Source organism: Pogoniulus pusillus, chromosome 39 (genome assembly GCF_015220805.1).
Source record: "Pogoniulus pusillus isolate bPogPus1 chromosome 39, bPogPus1.pri, whole genome shotgun sequence".
Lineage (NCBI taxonomy): Eukaryota > Metazoa > Chordata > Aves > Piciformes > Lybiidae > Pogoniulus > Pogoniulus pusillus.
The window spans coordinates 2,721,368-2,741,469 of NC_087302.1; the positions used below are offsets into that span (position 1 = coordinate 2,721,368).

Consider the following 20,102-nt stretch of genomic DNA (forward strand, 5'->3'; position numbering starts at 1 on the left):
GACGTTAGGAGGAAGTTGTTGTCAGAGAGAGTGATTGGCATTGGAATGGGCTGCCCAGGGAGGTGGTGGAGTGGCTGTGGCTGGAGGTGTTGCAGCCAAGCCTGGCTGGGGCACTTAGTGCCATGGTCTGGTTGGTTGGGCAGGGCTGGGTGCTAGGTTGGGCTGGCTGAACTTGGAGCTCTCTTCCAACCTGCCTGATTCTCTGATTCAATATTTCTACAGCTGTCCATAAGCATCCACTGAAGACTTCCCTGACTCAATTCGAGCCTGCAAAGAAACCTGAACCAGTTCTGTCTCTAGTCTGGGGGCAGAGTGTTCAGGGGAATCAAAATAATCCTGCCTTTATCATTCCTGCCAATTAAAGCCAAAACCTCTACAACAGCAGGGCAGTGAGAAAGCCCTGGGCAAACCCACAGTGGGGCTGAGCCCAACTTGTGGGTCCAGCCCCTTCCCTGAGCTCAGCTGTGAGGCAGGAGAGCAGCAGGGAGCAGGCAGGTGTGGAGAGGGCCAGGAGGGGCCAGAGCCAGGCTGGTTGCTTTGGCAGAGCACTTTATTGAGCATCCTCTCTGCATGCAGCAGCTTCAGGGCCAGTTGCAGCAGGAGCAGCTGGAGTCAAAGACCAGCCCAACCTGGCAGCTCTCCAGGTAGGTGTTGCCATTGACGCAGTTGTAGAAGTTCCTCTTCTCCGTGGGGTCTGCGTAGACGCCGTTGGTCTTGCCAGCACAGAACCCGCTGCCCCCAGACCCCCCAGAGCCCCCAGAGCCCCCAGAGCCCCCTCCTGGGTTAGAGGGAGCCTCAGTCACTGGGGGATTGGGCTGAGCTGGAGGCACACAGTCTGCAAGCAAAGCAGGACAGGGCTCAGCTCCCTGCTGGTAGTCTCTCAGCCCTCCCCTCCCTCCACTGGCCCTGCGCTGGGGGGGGCTCAGCTCTTAACCAGTGACCCCCCCAAAGCCTGGCACCAGCCCTCTGAACCTTCTGCCCCCAGCTCCCAGCTGCCTCTTTTGTCCTGAGGGATACAGAGGGAAGGCATCCTCCCAGGGCAGCCTCTGCCTGTGGCTCCCACAGGAAGCCTTTGGCCATCAGAGAAGAAGGTTCTTGGGGCTCTGGAGCCCTGCCCCAGCACTGAGCTGGGGGAGGCAGCCTCAAGAAGCAGGCACGACCCAAGCCACTCACCACCACTGTCCAGCCCAAGGCCTTTCTTCAGGGTGTTGATCAGGGGATATTTGCCTTCCTTGCAGAAGGTGCCAGTGAAGTCATCCATGTCAAGGGCCCAAACCATAGCCCCTCCAAAGTTGTTCTTCTTCAGCCAGTCAATCTGTTCAGTGCCAGGGCACAAAGCCCAGTCAGTGCCAGGAGCTGCTGCTGCTGCTGCTGCTGCTGCAGGCTGCTGCTCTCTCTTAGCACAGCCACCCCCCTCTTGGCCCTACCTTGAGGTTAAAGCTCTTGATGTTGTCATAGCCAACCCATTCGTTGCCCTTGTAGGCATAGGGCACATCCTGGGGGGCATCCCAAGCCTGGGTGGCTCCATCACTCAGGAATGTGCAGATCTAAGCCAGGAGGGGAAAGAGGCAGAAGTCAGCAGCTGTGCCCCAAAGAGGAGCAGGTGCCCATGGAGCCAGTCCCTGGGTGACCACTCCTCGATGGGAGGGTGGAGGAGGGTTTGTGTGGTGCTCGGTGCCCTGGCTGGCATCACACACACCTCATAGTAAGCCAAGAACCCAGTCTGCCTTGTGTAGGGTCCAGCTGGCCCAGGCCCAGTTGCTGGTGCCCCAACAGCAGTGTCTGATGGGTTCTGGAGGACGAAGTTGTGGCCGTAGGTTGGGAAGCCAACGAGGAGCTTCTCGGCTGGGGCTCCGTTGTCCTTCCAGTAGTTCATGGCATAGTCCTGGAACACAGCCAGAGCTCAGGGCTGCCAGCACGGGGAGGCAGGAGGGCACCTCCTTGGGCAGACAGTGCCAACGTCACGAGAAGGACAAGGAGGCAGGAGGGCACCTCCTTGAGCAGCCAGCCCTGGTGCCATGAGAAGGAGCTGGCACAAGAGCACAAGGAGGCAGGAGGGTACCTCCTGGAGCAGGCAGTGCTGGTGCCATGAGAAGGAGCTGACACACAGGCTGGCAGAGCATGAGGAGGCAGGAGGGCACCTCCTCGAGCAGCCAGCACCGGTGCCATGACAAGGAGCTGACACACAGGCTGGCAGAGCACGAGGAGGCAGGAGGGCACCTCCTCGAGCAGCCAGCACTGGTGACATGACAAGGAGCTGACACACAGGCTGGCAGAGCATGAGGAGGCAGGAGGGCACCTCCTCGAGCAGCCAGCACCAGTGCCATGAGAGGGAGCTGGCACACAGGCTGGCAGAGCTGACTTACGACGTTGAAGTAGGCCATGTCCCCAGTGTCAGCTGGGCCCTTGAAGAGGGGACTGTTCTCCCCCGTGGTCCTGTCCCAGGAGCCGTGGAAGTCATAAGTCATCACGTGGAAGTAGTCCAGGTACCTGTGCAGAGCATTGCTCCTGTCCAGCTCCTGCCTGCCCAGCACCTGCCCCTGACTGCCCCCTCCGTGCCACCCGTTCACCCTGGCACAGCCCCAGCCGTGCCCTTGCTGGCAGGCAGAGGCTGTTTGCTGGCACAGCATGGCAGAGCCTCCCTGAAGCTGCCCAGGGAAGGGCAGCAGGAAGCAGCCCTGAGGCTTTGCTACTCACTTGCCCAGCTCAGCAATCTCGTAGCCAGCCTGGATGGTGGAGAGTCCTGCGGCCACAGCAGCGGTGACCATGAGCCGAGGCTTGTTGACCTCTTTGGCTTCCTGCTCAAAGGCTGCCACCATTTCCTGAGGGGGGCAAGCAGCAGGGCTCAGCCTGCGGCCCCTGGGCTGGGGCTTGGCAGCCAGAGCTGGGTGCAGCAGAGGCCCTGAGCACAGCCTACCTTCACCAGCTGGGTAAAGAGAGCCTTGTCCTGGGCTGGGCTGCCCCTGGAGCCAGGGTACTCCCAGTCCAGGTCCAGCCCATCGAACTGGTACTGGCGCAGGAACTTGATCACAGACTGGATGAAGGTCTGGCGGTTCTGGGCGCTGGAGACCATGGTGGAGAACCTGGGGGAGCAGAGCAGGGCACGCTTGGGCTCTGCCTGGGGCCTCCTCCCCTCTCTCCGTGCCCCTGCCCAGGGCTGCCGTTGGCAGGAGATGCTCTGCACTTACTTCTCTGTCCCAAAGTTCCACCCTCCAATGGCCAGGAGAGTCTTCAGGTTCCTGTTCCTGCAAGGGGAGGCACAGGCACAGCTCTCACCACGGGGGATGCCTGCAGGGCTTCCTGGCAAGGCTCTGCTGGAGCTGCCTCTGCACACCATGACCTCTTGGGGTGCAAGCCTCCGAGCCAGGCTGGACAACCCTGTGCCGCTCTCGCCATCCTCTCAGCACTGCCCTTGCCAGCCTGCCCTGCCCCTGCCCACCTCCCCCTTGGCCTTGGCATCTCTCTCCCGGCACAGGAACAGGCTTCACTGCCAGCCAGTGCCTGCTGGAGCTGCCTCGGCACACCATGCCCTCCTGGGGTGGAAGCCAAGGAGCCAAGCTGCACACCGCTGGCTCTCTGTGCCCATGCCGACAGGATCCCTGCTGGCAGCCTGCCCTGCCCTGCCCTCCCTTGCCCTGCCCACCCCCACCTGCCCCTTCCCAGCGCCCTCCAGGCGGCGGTGCCAGGGCCAGAGCTGCCCTGGGCCCTGGGCACCTACTGGTTCTTGAGGCCGTTGAAGGCCTGGTAGAGGCTCTCATCGTTCCACTCGTAGGTGGTGATCTGGTTGTTGGCCATGCCAGCGAAGGCGTAGATCAGGTGGTTGCACAGGCAGGGGTCGATGTTCTCAGGAGTGTATTTGCCCAGGCCAGGCCTGTACTGGGCCCAGTTGGTGAAGTAGCAGGACAGGACATAGGCAGAGCCTGCGGAGGAGCACAGCAGCTGGGCAGAAGGGCACCGGGCACAGGCGCTGCAGTGCAGCAGGCTCAGGGCCCTGGCTGCAGGAGGCCACCCCCACCCCCTGCAACCCTCCTGCAGGGGGCACAGGAAAGGCAGCAGAGCCCTGGGCTGCTCCTGGCACTTAGGAACTGCCTGAAGGGCACCTGCTGGGCAGTGCCCGGGCACAGTGTCCCTGCAGGGCCAGCAGCTGGCAGGCAGGGAAGCAGGCTTGGCTGTCCCGCTGGGAATTGGCTCTCCCAGGGGCAGGATGCACTCCTCAGCTGCCTGCCTGCTTGCAGCACCTGAGCCTCCTGCACCCTCACCCCCCTGCCCCAGCCTCTTGGGCAGACATGAGTCTCCCCTTCCTCCTCCTCCTCCTCCTCCTCCTCCTCCTCCTCCTCCTCCTCCTCCTCCTCCTCCTCCTCCTCCTCCTCCTCCTCCTCCTCCTCCTCGGGAATCTTGCCCCTTTGCTGCCCCTGGCAGCAAGAGCAGAGGCTCAGGCACCTCTGCAGCAGGGCCTGGCAGCTGGCAGGCTCTTGCTGTCTTTGCTGAGCCCTCTCTGCCTCCTGCCCCTGACAGCTGCTGCAGAGCCCAAGGCAGTGCCTGCTCTGCTGCTCGCCTCACGCTGAGCTGGAAGGGGCTTTGCCCAGGAGGCTTTGGAGGAGCAAAGGAGCAGCTCTGCCTTTCGGATGGAGCCTGCCATGCCTCACACCCCTCTGCCTGCAGAGCCGGCATGGCTGTGCCCCTGCCTGCCTCCCCTCCCTGCCCCGGGGCTGGGAGCAGAGGCAGCAGTGAGGCTGCTGCAGTTGCCTGCCTCTGGCACCACTGGCAGGCTGCGCTGGGGCTGTTGCTGGGGCAGGCAGCACTCACCTATGTGGGCGTTCAGCAGCAGGACCAGACCTGGAAAGAACCAAGTGTGAGATGAGTCTTTGAGCTGGGAAACGAGAGAATGCCTCAGCCAGCAGCAGCTCTCGGGCACAGACCCCAGAGCCTGGCAGCACAGCTGCCTGCTGCCCTGGCTGAAGCAGCTGAAGGAGCATCCTCTGCTGGGGACACAGCTACCATGGAGCCCAGGCTCCCTCCTTGCAGGCTCCTTTGCTTGCTCCAAGGGAATTTCCCCCTTGAACCAAACATTTAAACCAGGCAACTGCTTCTCTACAGAGAAAGAAATCAGCTCCCAGAGCAATGCAACACAGAACCATAGAATCAACCAGGTTGGAAGCAACCTCCAAGCTCATCCAGTCCAACCTAGCACCCAGCCCTATCCAGTCAACCAGACCATGGCACTGAGTGCCTCTGAAGCAACTGCTACAGGTTCTCCTTTGGCAGCAGCACAGCTGCTGCATTTCTCATCCCCAAAGCCTGCTGTGCCAGCCCTCAGCAGAGCAAGGCCAGAGCCCCAGGCTGTGCTGGCAGAGGCAGGGCAGAAGCCTGGCAGCAGCACTTACCGGTGAGCAGGGTGAGCTTGGCCATGGCTGAGCAGGACTGAGCTGCTGCAGCCTCTCTGCCCCTTTTATAGGCTGCTCTCCCTCCTGGCCAATCTTGTGTCAACAGAGATGGGCAAACATTATGAAACCTGGCACAGATCAAGTGCCCCCCAGAGGTGACTCCAGCACAATGGGCACTAACACCCTGCCAGGGGACTCCTCTGCTATCAGCTGTGCAGAGCAGTGGAGCTGCCAGAGCAGTGGAAGGACAAGTGGGAAGTGCTTTGCTCCTGGTGGAGTGTGACAGAGGAGACTCAGGGTCACTTGATCTGCACTGAGATGTTGCCCAATTGCTGTTAAGAAGATGTTGTGGATGTGAACTTCTATTCTTGGTTGAAGCAGGTCCTGGAAATCACCCTCAGGGCTGCCCAGCCCAGCTGCCACCTCTGCAGCCACTCAGCTGCCACTGAAGCTCATCAGACCTGCAGAATCTGTGTGTGGAGTGGCTGAGATCTGGAGAATGTGGGAAGGTCTTGCTCAGAGTCAGATGTGGCTCTTGCACAACCTTGCCCCCATCTCCTGGCAGATGTCTGAGCACTGCTCCTCAGCAAACTCTCCAGAGCTGCTGATTTGCCCTAGTCCTGAGCCAGCCTGGTCCTGCTCCCCTCTCCCTGCAGCAGCCATGGCCCAGGGGAGGTCGTTCTCATCTCACTGCCCTTGCTGTGGAGATCAGGCAGGTCCCTGGAGCAGGCTGCAGTGTGGAGAGCTGTAGAGGTCAGTCAAAGGCAGCTGTGTTTTGGAGAGCTCTGTCCTAGCCCTTATCTGGGAGCAGAGCTTTGGGTAGTGGTCTCCTGGTACAGGGACATTGGAGGTGACCCCTGCCCAGACCTTTGTGCTGCTGTGCCAGCAGGTTTGATCTCAGTGTGGGGTAGTGTTCTCCCTTGGGAATTTTCCTATGAGATTTTGCCTCAGATATCTCTGCACAACCCTGTGCAGGTGCAGCCTGGGTTCCTGGAAATCATTTGTTCATTGCTGATGCCCTTGGTTCAGCACCTGGCTGTTCCTGTGCCAGGCTCTCTGTGTGGAGATCTCTGAGTCATAGAATCATAGCATGAAGCAGGTTGGCAGAGAGCTCCAAGCTCATCCAGCCCAACCTAGCACCCAGCCCTGCCCAACCAACCAGACCATGGCACTAAGTGCCTCAGCCAGGCTTGGCTGCAACACCTCCAGCCACAGCCACTCCACCACCTCCCTGGGCAGCCCATTCCAGTGCCAATCACTCTCTCTGACAACAACTTCCTAACAACATCCAGCCTAGACCTGCCCTGGCACAGCTTGAGGCTGTGTCCCCTTCTTCTGGCCCTGGCTGCCTGGCAGCAGAGCCCAACCCCACCTGGCCACAGCCTCCCTGCAGGCAGCTGCAGGCAGCAATGAGCTCTGTCCTGAGCCTCCTCTGCTGCAGGCTGCACCCCCCCAGCTCCCTCAGCCTCTCCTCACAGGGCTGTGCTCCAGGCCCCTCCCCAGCCTTGCTGCCCTTCTCCAAACACCTTCCAGCACCTCAGCATCTCTTTGCAATGGAGGAGCCCAGAAATGGACACAGCACTGCAGGGGTGGCCTGAGCAGTGCTGAGCACAGGGGCACAAGAACCTCCCTTGTCCTGCTGCCCACACTGCTCCTGAGCCAGCCCAGGATGCCATTGGCTCTGCTGCCCACCTGGGCACTGCTGCCTCCTCTGCAGCTCCTCTCTGCCAGCACCCCCAGCTCCCTCTCTACCTGGCTGCTCTCAGCCACTCAGGCCCCAGTCTGTAGTGCTGCTTGGGGTTGTTGTGGCCAAAGTGTAGAACCCTGCACTTGGCCTTGTTCAGTCTCATCCCCTTGGCCTCTGCCCACCCATGCAGCCTGGCCAGGTCCCTCTGCAGGGCTCTCCTCCCCTCCAACAGCTCCACAGCTGCTCCTAGCTTGGTATCATCTGCAAACTTACTGCTGCTGGACTCAATCCCCTGCTCCAGAGCATCAATAAAGGTATTGAACAGGACTGTGCCCAGCACTGATCCCTGGGGCACACCACTGGTGCCAGCTGCCAACTGCATGTGGCACCATTCACCACCACTCTCTGGACCCAGCCCTCCAGCCAGTTGACACATACCAGAGTGAATCTGCCCAAGCCACGAGCTGCCAGCTCATGCCAGATGGTACCAAAGGCCTTACTGCAGTCCAGGCAGACTCCATCCACAGCCTGCCCCACATGCACCAGGCAGGAACCTGATCATAAAAGGAGATCAGGTTGATCAGGCAGGACCTGCCCTGCTTAAACCCATACTGGCTGGGCCTGATCCCTTGGCCATGCTGTAGGTGCTGTGTGATGGCACTCAGGATGGCCTGTTCCATGCCCTTGCCTGGCACTGAGCTCAGGCTGACAGCTCTGTAGTTTTCTGGTTCCTCCTTCCAGCCCTTCTTGTGGATGGGCACCACACTGGCAGCTTCCAGTCTCTGGGGACCTCTCCAGTGAGCCAGGACTGCTGATAAATGATGGAGAGTGGCTTGGCCAGCTCAGCTGCCAGCTCTCTCAGCACCCTAGGATGGATCCCATCTGGTCCCATGGATTTGTGAGGATCCAAGTGGCTCAGCAGGTCCCTTACTGCTTCCTCCTACATTACAGGGGGACTATACTGGTCCCTAACTCCATCAGCCAGCTCAGGAGGGCAGCTGCCCTGGAGAAAACCTGTCCCACTAGTGAAGATTGAGGCAGAGAAGATGTTAAGAGTCTCCTCCACTGAGACTGGGCTGTGTTTGCTTTGTGCTCCAGCCACAAGCACAGTATCACAGTCTCACAGTATCACCAGGGTTGGAAGAGACCTCACAGACCATCAAGTCCAACCCTTTAGCACAGAGCTCAAGGCCAGACCATGGCACCAAGTGCCACGTCCAGTCCTGCCTTGAACAGCTCCAGGGACGGCGACTCCACCACCTCCCCAGGCAGCCCATTCCAGTGGCCAATGACTCTCTCAGGGAAGAACTTTCTCCTCACCTCCAGCCTAAATCTCCCCTGGCACAGCCTGAGGCTGTGTCCTCTCGTTCTGGTGCTGGCCACCTGAGAGAAGAGAGCAACCTCCTCCTGGCCACAACCACCCCTCAGGTAGTTGTAGACAGCAATAAGGTCTCCCCTGAGCCTCCTCTTCTCCAGGCTAACCAATCCCAGCTCCCTCAGCCTCTCCTCGTAGGGCTGTGCTCAAGGCCTCTCCCCAGCCTCGTTGCCCTTCTCTGGACACACTCAAGCATCTCAATGTCCCTCCTAAACTGGGGGGCCCAGAACTGAACACAGCACTCAAGGTGTGGTCTAACCAGTGCAGAGTACAGGGGCAGAATGACCTCCCTGCTCCTGCTGGCCACACCATTGCTGATGCAGGCCAGGATGCCACTGGCTCTCTTGGCCACCTGGGCACACTGCTGGCTCATGTTCAGGCAGGTATCAATCAGCACCCCCAGATCCCTCTCTGTCTGGCTGCTCTCCACCTATAGTCCAAAGCATCCCTTGCTCCCAGCATCTCACACAGATCTTGGTCCTGAACAAAAAAGAGCCCAGCTGCTGTGTCCCCCAAAATGGGCAGCCACTGGCAGCCAGAGCCCTGCTCAGCCCTTGCTTACTGCCCCAGCCAAGCACACAACAGCCCTGCCAACCCCCTTGGCTCTGGCACTGCCTACTGGAACTTGACATTCACATCTTCTTAACAGCAATTGGGCAACATCTCAGTGCAGATCAAGTGACCCTGAGTCTCCTCTGTCACACTCCACCAGGAGCAAAGCACTTCCCACTTGTCCTTCCACTGCTCTGGCAGCTCCACTGCACTGCACAGCTGATAGCAGAGGAGTCCCCTGGCAGGGTGTTAGTGCCCATTGTGCTGGAGCCACCTGTGGGGGCACTCGACCTGTGCCAGGTTTCGTAATGTTTGCCCATCTCTGTTGACACAAGATTGGCCAGGAGGGAGAGCAGCCTATAAAAGGGGCAGAGAGGCTGCAGCAGCTCAGTCCTGCTCAGCCATGGCCAAACTCACCCTGCTCACCGGTAAGTGCTGCTGCCAGGCTTCCTGCCCTGCCTCTGCCAGCACAGCCTGGGGCTCTGCTCTGCTGGGGGCTGGCACAGGAGGGGTTTGGGTGCCAGTGCTGAGCTCCCTCGCTTGTCCCAGTCCCAGACCCAGCATTACCTGCAGAGGGACAGTTGTGGCTGGCAGCTGCAGTGACAATTTAAAGCTTTAAAGCCCTGCTCTGTCCCTTCTCTCTTGGGCTCAGCACAAACCCTTGGCCAATTTGACCTCCTGGCTTACAATCCCTCAGCTGTGGCCACAGGGTGAAGTTCTCCTGGGCAGTCCAGCACAAGAGCTCTGTGTTTCTGCACCACACTAAACCCTTTGCTCTTTGTCTCTTCTCCTCTCCAGGTCTGGCCCTGCTGCTGAACGCACAGCTAGGTAGGTGCCTGCTGCCAGGAACCCTCTGCCAAACCCTTTGGGGCATCAGCAGCAAGAGGCAGGGGCAATAGGGGCAGGGGGCACAGCAGAGAGCCTGGGACCCTTCTGCTGCAGAGGTGCCTGAGCCTCTGCTCTTGCCTTGGGCTCTGCAGCAGCTGTCAGGGGCAGGAGGCAGAGAGAGCTCAGCAAAGACAGCAAGAACCTGCCAGCTGCCAGGCCCTGCTGCAGAGGTGCCTGAGCCTCTGCTCTTGCTGCCAGGGGCAGCAAAGGGGCAAGATTCCCGAGGAGGAGGAGGAGGAGGAGGAGGAGGAGGAGGAGGAGGAAGAGGAGGAGGAGGAGGTGGAAAAGGAGGAGGAGGTGGAGGAGGAGGATGAGGAGGCGGAGGAGGAGGAGGTGGAAGTGGTGGAGGTGGAGGAGGAGGAGGAGGAGGAGGAGGTGGTGGAGGAGGAGGAGGAGGAGGAGGAGGAGGAGGAGGAGGAGGAGGAGGAAGAGGAGGAGGAGGAGGAGGAGGAGGAGGCGGAGGAGGAGGAGGAGGAGGAGGAGGAGGAGGAGGAGGCGGAGGAGGAGGAGGAGGAGGAAGTGGAGGAGGAGGGGGAGACTCATCTCTGCCCGAGAGGCTGGGGCAGGGGTGAGGGTGCAGGAGGCTCTGAGCAGGCTCAGGTGCTGCAAGCAGGCAGGCAGCTGAGGAGTGCATCCTGCCCCTGGAGAGCCAATTCCCAGCGGGACAGCCAAGCCTGCTTCCCTGCCTGCCAGCTGCTGGCCCTGCAGGGACACTGTGCCCGGGCACTGCCCAGCAGGTGCCCTTCAGGCAGTTCCTAAGTGCCAGGAGCAGCCCAGGGCTCTGCTGCCTTTCCTGTGCCCCCTGCAGGAGGGTTGCAGGGGGTGGGGGTGGCCTCCTGCAGCCAGGGCCCTGAGCCTGCTGCACTGCAGCGCCTGTGCCCGGTGCCCTTCTGCCCAGCTGCTGTGCTCCTCCGCAGGCTCTGCCTATGTCCTGTCCTGCTACTTCACCAACTGGGCCCAGTACAGGCCTGGCCTGGGCAAATACACTCCTGAGAACATCGACCCCTGCCTGTGCAACCACCTGATCTACGCCTTCGCTGGCATGGCCAACAACCAGATCACCACCTACGAGTGGAACGATGAGAGCCTCTACCAGGCCTTCAACGGCCTCAAGAACCAGTAGGTGCCCAGGGCCCAGGGCAGCTCTGGCCCTGGCACCGCCGCCTGGAGGGCGCTGGGAAGGGGCAGGTGGGGGTGGGCAGGGCAAGGGAGGGCAGGGCAGGGCAGGCTGCCAGCAGGGATCCTGTCGGCATGGGCACAGAGAGCCAGCGGTGTGCAGCTTGGCTCCTTGGCTTCCACCCCAGGAGGGCATGGTGTGCCAAGGCAGCTCCAGCAGGCACTAGCTGGCAGTGAAGCCTGTTCCTGTGCCGGGAGAGAGATGCCAAGGCCAAGGGGGAGGTGGGCAGGGGCAGGGCAGGCTGGCAAGGGCAGTGCTGAGAGGATGGTGAGAGCGGCACAGGGTTGTCCAGCCTGGCTCGGAGGCTTGCACCCCAAGAGGTCATGGTGTGCAGAGGCAGCTCCAGCAGAGCCTTGCCAGGAAGCCCTGCAGGCATCCCCCGTGGTGAGAGCTGTGCCTGTGCCTCCCCTTGCAGGAACAGGAACCTGAAGACTCTCCTGGCCATTGGAGGGTGGAACTTTGGGACAGAGAAGTAAGTGCAGAGCATCTCCTGCCAACGGCAGCCCTGGGCAGGGGCATGGAGAGAGGGGAGGAGGCCCCAGGCAGAGCCCAAGCGTGCCCTGCTCTGCTCCCCCAGGTTCTCCACCATGGTCTCCAGCGCCCAGAACCGCCAGACCTTCATCCAGTCTGTGATCAAGTTCCTGCGCCAGTACCAGTTCGATGGGCTGGACCTGGACTGGGAGTACCCTGGCTCCAGGGGCAGCCCAGCCCAGGACAAGGCTCTCTTTACCCAGCTGGTGAAGGTAGGCTGTGCTCAGGGCCTCTGCTGCACCCAGCTCTGGCTGCCAAGCCCCAGCCCAGGGGCCGCAGGCTGAGCCCTGCTGCTTGCCCCCCTCAGGAAATGGTGGCAGCCTTTGAGCAGGAAGCCAAAGAGGTCAACAAGCCTCGGCTCATGGTCACCGCTGCTGTGGCCGCAGGACTCTCCACCATCCAGGCTGGCTACGAGATTGCTGAGCTGGGCAAGTGAGTAGCAAAGCCTCAGGGCTGCTTCCTGCTGCCCTTCCCTGGGCAGCTTCAGGGAGGCTCTGCCATGCTGTGCCAGCAAACAGCCTCATGCCCTCTGCGGTGCCTGCTCCGGTGGGCACGGCAGGAATGCTGTGAGAGTGGTGCTGGGCTGGTGGGGCAGGGGACAGCTGGGGAGGAAGAGAAGAGGCACAAAAGGGAAGAGGCTTCAGCACCATCCCTGGTTCCCAGGACAACCATGCAGTGGCCACTGTGCCTTGAGCATCTCTGCACTGGAGCACAAAGCTGGCTCCAGAACTGGCAGGGCCAGCTCCAAAGGAGAGCTCGCTCGAGGCAGAGGGGCACAAAAAGGGGCAGGGCCAGGGCTGTGCCAGGGGGAATGAGCAGCTCTGAAGGGCCAGCCCCAGGGTGGGTGCTGGGCAGGCAGGAGCTGGACAGGAGCAATGCTCTGCACAGGTACCTGGACTACATCCACGTGATGACTTACGACTTCTCCAGCGCCTGGGACGGGCGCACCGGGGAGAACAGTCCCCTCTTCAACACTGCCAACAGCCAGCTCAGCGTGGTGAGTGGGCTCTGGCAGCCTCTGCCACAGCAGCCCCCCTGCTGCCCCCAGAGCCTGCCCCTGCCCTGACCTCTGCTGCCTTTGGCACAGGAATATGCCATGAACTACTGGAAGAACAGCGGAGCCCCAGCCCAGAAGCTCCTCGTTGGCTTCCCAACCTATGGCCACAGCTACACCCTGCAGAGCTCATCCAACACTGCTGTTGGGGCACCCACATCAGGCCCTGGGCCAGCTGGGCCTTACACTAAGGAGGCTGGGCTCCTGGCTTACTACGAGGTGTGTGTGCTCCTGCAGCCCCAGCCCAGCATGATCCCCCCCCTGCCTGCCCCCCAGCAAGGACTTTCTAATCCTTGGAGGTCTTCAAGAAGAGACTGGATGAGGCATTTGGTGCCATGGTCTGGTTGACTGGATGGGGCTGGGGGATAGGTTGGACTGGATGAGCTTGGAGGTCTCCTCCAACCTGCTTGATTCTATGATTCTATGATTCTGTGATCCTTGGGGGCCAATTGCTAACTGCTGCCTCTCTGCCCTCCTGGCCCAGATCTGCTCAATCCTGAGTGATGGAGCCACCCAGGCTTGGGATGCCTCTGAGGACGTGCCCTATGCCTACCAGGGCAGCGAATGGGTTGGCTATGACAACATCAAGAGCTTCAACCTCAAGGTAGGGCCCAGGTGTGGCTGTGCCAAGGCTGAGGCAGAGCCTCCAGCAGCAGCAGCAGCAGGGCTGATCCAGGTCTGTGCCCTGGCACTGCACAGGTCGACTGGCTGAAGAAGAACAATTTTGGAGGGGCTATGGTTTGGACCATTGACCTGGATGACTTCACTGGCACCTTCTGCAAGCAGGGCAAATATCCCCTGATCAGCACCCTGAAGAGCAGCCTGGGGCTGAGTGGTGAGAGCCTGCAGGGGCACAGGGCTTGGCCCAGGAGCAGCAGCTCCAGGGAGCTGCGCTGGTCCTGGTGCCTGGGAGCAGGCAAGGAGGGAGGGAGGGAGGAGAGTTCATGGCAAACCTAATCCCTTCTCACAGCAAAACTCCCTCCTGCTTTCCTTTCAGGCTGCAGCAGCTATTAAGCAGCCAGCCCTCGAGTCCCTGCGGCCACTCGTCGTGAAGTGGGAGCTGGAAAAGCACTTTAGGGGCCGTGGGGGGAGTGGGTTCTGTGCTGGCAAAGTCATCCAGACTCCACCTGCAAGAACGTCAGCCCTTGCCTGAGAAGTGCCCTGGGCCACCAGCTCCTGCTGCTGCAAGTGGCCACGAAGAGCCCAAGCCTCTCCGTGCAGGCAGCTCCCCCTGATGCTAGTGCATGGAATCTGAGCCATCAAATAAAGTGACCTGCTAAAGCAACCATCCTCACTGCTGCCCTCTGCCTCAGCTCCTCTCCCTCTTCACGTCTTGATGCCCCCTGAGTCTCTGCCTGCACTCACACCTGGGCTCAGGGAGGAGCCCGAGCCCACAGCTCTGTGCTAAGCAGCCCCAAAGTGGGCTCCAGGGCTTCCTTGCTGTGCTGTGGGGCTGTGAGTGAGAGGGCAAAGAAGCAGGAGGAAGGCACAGGGCAGATGAGGCTGTGCCCTGAGAGACCACAGGGAGCAGGACCAGAGTGGCACAAGCAGGCCACTGGTGGTGCCCACACAGCAAGGGCTGTGCAGCTGTCCTGGAGAAAGCTTTCTCCTCCTGGAAGTGCCTGCCAAAGGCAGCACTCTTCAGAGCTGCCACAGCTCCCCCCTGCTCTGGCCATGAGGCATCAATTCCTGCCTGCTGCTGCAAAGGTTCATTCCATAACTTCCAGATGGCTGAGTCTTGTCTGGGTCATTTCACTGCGGGAGGGGGACAGGGGCAGGTAACTCCCAAACCATCACAACAGCCTAGAATCATATTGAGGTGCTGGAAGGTGTTTGGAGAAGGGCAGCAAGGCTGGGGAGGGGCCTGGAGCACAGCCCTGTGAGGAGAGGCTGAGGGAGCTGGGGGGGTGCAGCCTGCAGCAGAGGAGGCTCAGGGCAGAGCTCATTGCTGCCTGCAGCTGCCTGCAGGGAGGCTGTAGCCAGGTGGGGTTGGGCTCTGCTGCCAGGCAGCCAGCAACAGAAAAAGGGGACAGAGCCTGAAGCTGTGCCAGGGGAGGTCTAGGCTGGATGTTGTTAGGAAGTTGTTGTCAGAGAGAGTGATTGGCACTGGAATGGGCTGCCCAGGGAGGTGGTGGAAGCCTCACCCCTGGAGGTGTTTGAGGCCAGGCTGGCTGAGGCTGTGTGCAGCCTGCTCTAGGGTAGGATGTCCCTGGGCATGGCAGGGGGGTTGGAACTGGCTGCTCCTTGTGGTCCCTTCCAACCCTGCCTGATTCTGTGACTCTGTGGTTCTATGATTCTGTGGCTCAGAGATCTCCATGCACAGAGCCTGGAGCTCATGACTGAGCATAAGGGCTCCAAGAGCCCAGGCTGCACCTGTACATGGCTGTGCAGAGGTCATAGAATCAAGCAGGTTAGGAGACCTCCAAACTCATCCACTCCAACCTATCCCCAGCTCCATCCAACCAACCAGCCCACGGCAGCAAGCGGCACTCAGTTCTGTGACTCAGGCTCAGCCTCGCACCCTGTGGCTGGCTGCTCCCAGCAGCGAACACTCTCGACAGTAGGTGTCAATGTTGTTTGCTCTTCCCAGCCCTGCGCAGGGCTTTTCCAGCTGTCCTCTGACAACATTCCCAGCAGGAACGTGCTGGCAGGCCAGAAAGCTTCGCTGCTGCTGCTGCTGCTGCTTTGTTCAGCCTCAGAGCCCTGAGATGAAGCAGAAATGTGCTGCTTTGCTCTTGCTGTGAGCAGATAACCAGGATAAACACCAGACTTTGTGCAGTTCCTTTCTCCAGAGCTGTGCTGGCTGCAGCAGACCTCTCTGACTGCTTTAGAGTGAAGGAGCTGCTCTTAAAAGCCATCTCTCCAAAAACTCAACCTTGCCAAGCTGTCAGGATGCCTGCTGCAGCATTAAGCTGTACCCAGGAATGATATCCCCTAGGGAAGGGCATCCTTGTGCCTACTCTCTGCTTTGGGGTTGGTCTCAAACCTTCTGGTCACTTGCTTAGAGCTCACAAAGAACTCAGCTTCACTTCTTGTCTCTTCTGCCTTTCCTTCCCAGCTCTGTGAGAATTTATTGCAGGGAAAAGGATAAGACAGAGACATAAAATCAAACCCTGGGCTGGGTTGGAAGAGATCTTAAAGAGCAACCAGCTCCAAACCCCTTGCCATGAGGAGCAGGGACATTTCCCACTGGAACAGGTTGCTCAAGGACTCATCCAGACTGGTCCTGAGCACCTCCAGGGAGGTTGTGGAGCACAGAAGCACCCAATGTGATCAAAGATCACATTGGGTGCTTCTGTGCTCCACAACCTCCCTGGGGAACCTGTGCCAATGTCTCACCACCCTCAACCTGTGCCAGTGTCTCACCACCCTCACTGAGGGTGAACCTGAGACTGGGGGCAGGGGGAGATGGAGTTGAGCCTGGAAGCTGAAACTCGATTAGAGATGCCTGCAGGATGTGTGAAGAGACCTATCTGGGTCTCCTCTCCAGAGCTCTGCTGCTGTTGCTGCTGTCTCAAGGACTTAACAGCTTTTGGTGGTTGAACTGCATTCAGAGGGCTGCTGATCTTCTTGGGAAGCTGTGCCACTGCCTTCAGGAGCCTGGCAGAGAGCCAAGGGAAGGTGTGGAGCTGTTGGAAGGGAGGAGAGCCCTGCAGAGGGACCTGGCCAGGCTGCATGGGTGGGCAGAGGCCAAGGGGATGAGACTGAACAAGGCCAAGTGCAGGGTTCTACACTTTGGCCACAACAACCCCAAGCAGCACTACAGGCTGGGGACAGAGTGGCTGAGAGCAGCCAGGCAGAGAGGGAGCTGGGGGTGCTGGCAGAGAGGAGCTGCAGAGGAGGCAGCAGTGTGCCCAGGTGGGCAGCAGAGCCAATGGCATCCTGGGCTGGCTCAGGAGCAGTGTGGGCAGCAGGACAAGGGAGGTTCTTGTGCCCCTGTGCTCAGCACTGCTCAGGCCACCCCTGCAGTGCTGTGCCCAGTTCTGGGCTCCTCCATTGCAGAGAGATGCTGAGGTGCTGGAAGGTGTTTGGAGAAGGGCAGCAAGGCTGGGGAGGGGCCTGGAGCACAGCCCTGTGAGGAGAGGCTGAGGGAGCTGGGGGGGTGCAGCCTGCAGCAGAGGAGGCTCAGGGCAGAGCTCATTGCTGCCTGCAGCTGCCTGCAGGGAGGCTGTGGCCAGGTGGGGTTGGGCTCTGCTGCCAGGCAGCCAGGGCCAGAAGAAGAGGACAGAGGCTGAAGCTGTGCCAGGGCAGGTTGAGGCTGGATGTTGTTAGGAAGTTGTTGTCAGAGAGAGTGATTGGCACTGGAATGGGCTGCCCAGGGAGGTGGTGGAGTGGCTGTGGCTGGAGGTGTTCAAGCAAAGCCTGGCTGGGGCACTGAGTGCCATGGTCTGGTTGGTTGGGCAGGGCTGGGTGCTAGGTTGGGCTGGCTGAGCTTGGAGCTCTCTTCCAACCTGCTTCATTCTATGATTCCATGATCTGGCTCCACATCCCTTTGGGGTTGTATTCACCTGCTCAAGTTACTGCCACTAGAACCTGATGCCTGTCAAAGGAGTACTGAAAAAGGATCTCTCTCTCTCTCTCCCCTACCCCAAAGTCACACCACCCATGGAGGTGTCCTTCCCTCTGCAGCACATGGACCTGCTGCTGCCTGGTGTAACAGGATCTGTGCCCAGACAAGATAGCTGCAATGCCTGCAGGTCTGGCATCAGCTCAGCAGCTGCCTGAGCTTTGAAGATGCTTTGGGAGCTGTCCTGCTCCAAATCCCTTTCTGTTCCTCTTAAACAGGTCATTTGGTGCAGCTGAAAGCCTCGTGGTGCTGATGCCAGGAGAACCATGCCATGGGAAGCCCAGGCTGAAGAGCCAGCACCACTACCTGCAGCATCCCTCAGGCTGCCCAGGAGCAGGATGTGCTGAAGGTTTCTGGCACCTCCTCTGGTTCAGGTTCATGGCAAGAAATGAGGAGTTTGAAAGCTCCTCTGCTCCCTCCCTCCAAATCATGGTCACACTACAGAGGTTGGCAGCAGCTCAGCATGAGCCCACAATGTGCCCAGGTGGCCAAGAGGGTCAGAGGCATCATGTGTCAGGAATGGTGTGGGCAGCAGGACAAGGGAGGTTCTTGTGCCCCTGTGCTCAGCACTGCTCAGGCCACCCCTGCAGTGCTGTGTCCAGCTCTGGGCTCCTCCACTGCAGAGAGCTGCTGAGGTGCTGGAAGGTGTTTGGAGAAGGGCAGCAAGGCTGGGGAGGGGCCTGGAGCACAGCCCTGTGAGGAGAGGCTGAGGGAGCTGGGGGGGTGCAGCCTGCAGCAGAGGAGGCTCAGGGCAGAGCTCATTGCTGCCTGCAGCTGCCTGCAGGAAGGCTGTAGCCAGGTGGGGTTGGGCTCTGCTGCCAGGCAGCCAGGGCCAGAAGAAGGGGACACAGCCTGAAGCTGTGCCAGGGCAGGTCTAGGCTGGATGTTGTTAGGAAGTTGTTGTCAGAGAGAGTGATTGGCACTGGAATGGGCTGCCCAGGGAGGTGGTGGAGTGGCTGTGGCTGGAGGTGTTGAAGAGGAGGCTGCATGAGGCACTCAGTGCCAGGGGTTGGGTGATTAGAAGCTGTTAGGTGCTAGGTTGGACTCGATGATCTCAGAGGTCTTTCCCAGCCTGGTTAATTCTGTGATCCTGTGATTCCATCATGGGCCAGGGGCTTGCACTGGCAGCCTGGAGAGACTCAGCTCTGATTCCCATCCCAGCAGCTCCTTTGTTTCGAGGTCTCTATTTTCCAAGCCCACCCTCCCCAGGAACTAAACTCCCCAGCACAAAGCTGGATCTGTTCTGCTTCGCTCCAGCTACCTCCAGCATCTCATTTCCCTTCCCTCCACAGCTCATTGAGTGGAACTAAAGAGCTGCTGATTTTCAGATACCATTCCCTGGCCCCCAGGGGGAATTCTTGCCTTCTGCCTGTACGTTCCCAGAAATATCACCTCTGACTCACTCTGATTACGAAACTCTGCAGCCATTGCCCCAGCTGCTCCTGCAGAGTGTCATCATTTATCCACCTCTTGGCCCCAGGTAGATCTGAGCAGGACTCAGAAGAGCTCTTCCCATGAGGAACTGGCTGCAGCCCTGCAATTGCCCCTTGCATATTCTTCCCTTGCAGCACATCTTTCATCTTTCCTCATTCTCTCTTGGCACTAAACTGCTATAATTAGGTGCTGTAAACAAATCTCCTGCTCCTCTGATGTTGTGAAACACTCCAACTTCACTTCTGATCAGCCTGTTCCTCAAATAAACCTTGACTCTGCACCTCAGGCATCCTACTAACATTCTCTGCCTCTCAGGGCTCAGGCTCTCTGCTCACCACCTCTCCGGGGTGGGGGGTGTGAAGCTCAGTGAACAGCATCACAGGCTCACAGAAGCTTAGAGGTTGGAAGGGACCTCCAGAGATCATCCAGTCCAACCCCCCCCTGCCAAAGCAGGATCCCTGCCAGGAGTGCCAGGGGTTGGGGTGCTGTGGTGGGCAGCAGCAGATGTTAAAGTGGGTCTAGAGGTTGGCAGGAGGGCAAAGGCCTCCTGGGCAGAAGTGTGGGTAGGGTGCCTGGAATCACAGAACCTTCGAGGCTGGAAGGGACCTCCAGAGATCATCCAATCCAACCTCCCTGCCAGAGCAGGACCCCCCCCCCCAGGGTAGTTCACCCAGGAACACATCCAGGTGGGTTTGGGAAGTCTGCAGAGCAGGAGAACTCCACAACCTCTCTGGGCAGCCTGCTCCAGGGCTCTGCTACCTTCACTGCAAAGAAGTTCCTCCTCCTCATGTTGAGCTGAAACCTTCTCTGGTCCAGTTTGTAGCCTTTGCTCCTTGCCTTACTGCTGCTGACCACCCAAAAGAGCTTAGCCCCCTCCACTTGCCCCCCACCCCTCAGATATGTGTAGGCACTGTTCAGATCTCCTCTCAGCCTTCTCTCCAGACCAAACACCCCCAGGGCTCTCAGGCTCTTTCCACAGGGGAGATGCTCAAGTCCCCCAAGCATCCTCCTGGCTCTCTGCTGGCCTCTCTCCAGCAGGTCTCTGTCTCTCCTGCACTGGGGACCCCCAAAGTGGACACAGCATTCCAGCTGTGGTCTCAGCAGGGCAGAGCAGAGGGGGAGCAGAACCTCCCTAGCCCTGCTGGCCACACTTCCAGGTTACCATTGGCTCTCCTGCCCCACATGGGCACATTGCTGACCCATGCAGAACTTGGTGCCCACCAGGGCTCTAAGGTCTTTCTCCACAGAGAGGCTGTGGATGCCCTGAGGGTGTTCAAGGCCAGGCTGAATGAAGCTTTGAGCAACCTGGGCTAGTGCAAGGTGTCCCTGCCCATGGCAGGGGGTTGGAACTGGCTGAGCTTGAAGGTCCCTTCCAACCCAACTCATTCTGTGAGTCTCTGAGCAGGATGCTCTGTGCACAGGGATGAGCTGCAGACCCTTTCACCTATCCTGG

The 20,102-nt window shown here is 59.7% G+C and overlaps 2 protein-coding genes across 2 annotated transcripts; one reads left to right on the plus strand and one right to left on the minus strand.

Annotated features, from left to right (window-relative positions):
• Positions 1-536: 536 nt before the first annotated feature.
• Positions 537-5,409, minus strand: LOC135191375 (acidic mammalian chitinase-like). Its single transcript, XM_064173609.1, has 11 exons — positions 5,385-5,409; positions 4,807-4,836; positions 3,719-3,920; positions 3,189-3,245; positions 2,918-3,083; positions 2,698-2,822; positions 2,367-2,490; positions 1,700-1,885; positions 1,428-1,547; positions 1,174-1,315; positions 537-835 (listed from the first exon to the last, which is right to left on the minus strand). Exons 1-11 carry the CDS (start codon positions 5,407-5,409, stop codon positions 582-584), a joined length of 1,431 nt encoding a protein of 476 aa, XP_064029679.1. The 3' UTR covers positions 537-581.
• A 3,992-nt stretch (positions 5,410-9,401) lies between these two features.
• LOC135191342 (acidic mammalian chitinase-like) lies at positions 9,402-13,942 on the plus strand. Its single transcript, XM_064173564.1, has 11 exons — positions 9,402-9,426; positions 9,797-9,826; positions 10,804-11,005; positions 11,479-11,535; positions 11,641-11,806; positions 11,902-12,026; positions 12,483-12,591; positions 12,682-12,867; positions 13,133-13,252; positions 13,348-13,483; positions 13,646-13,942. Exons 1-11 carry the CDS (start codon positions 9,402-9,404, stop codon positions 13,660-13,662), a joined length of 1,173 nt encoding a protein of 390 aa, XP_064029634.1. The 3' UTR covers positions 13,663-13,942.
• The last annotated feature ends 6,160 nt before the right edge of the window (positions 13,943-20,102 follow it).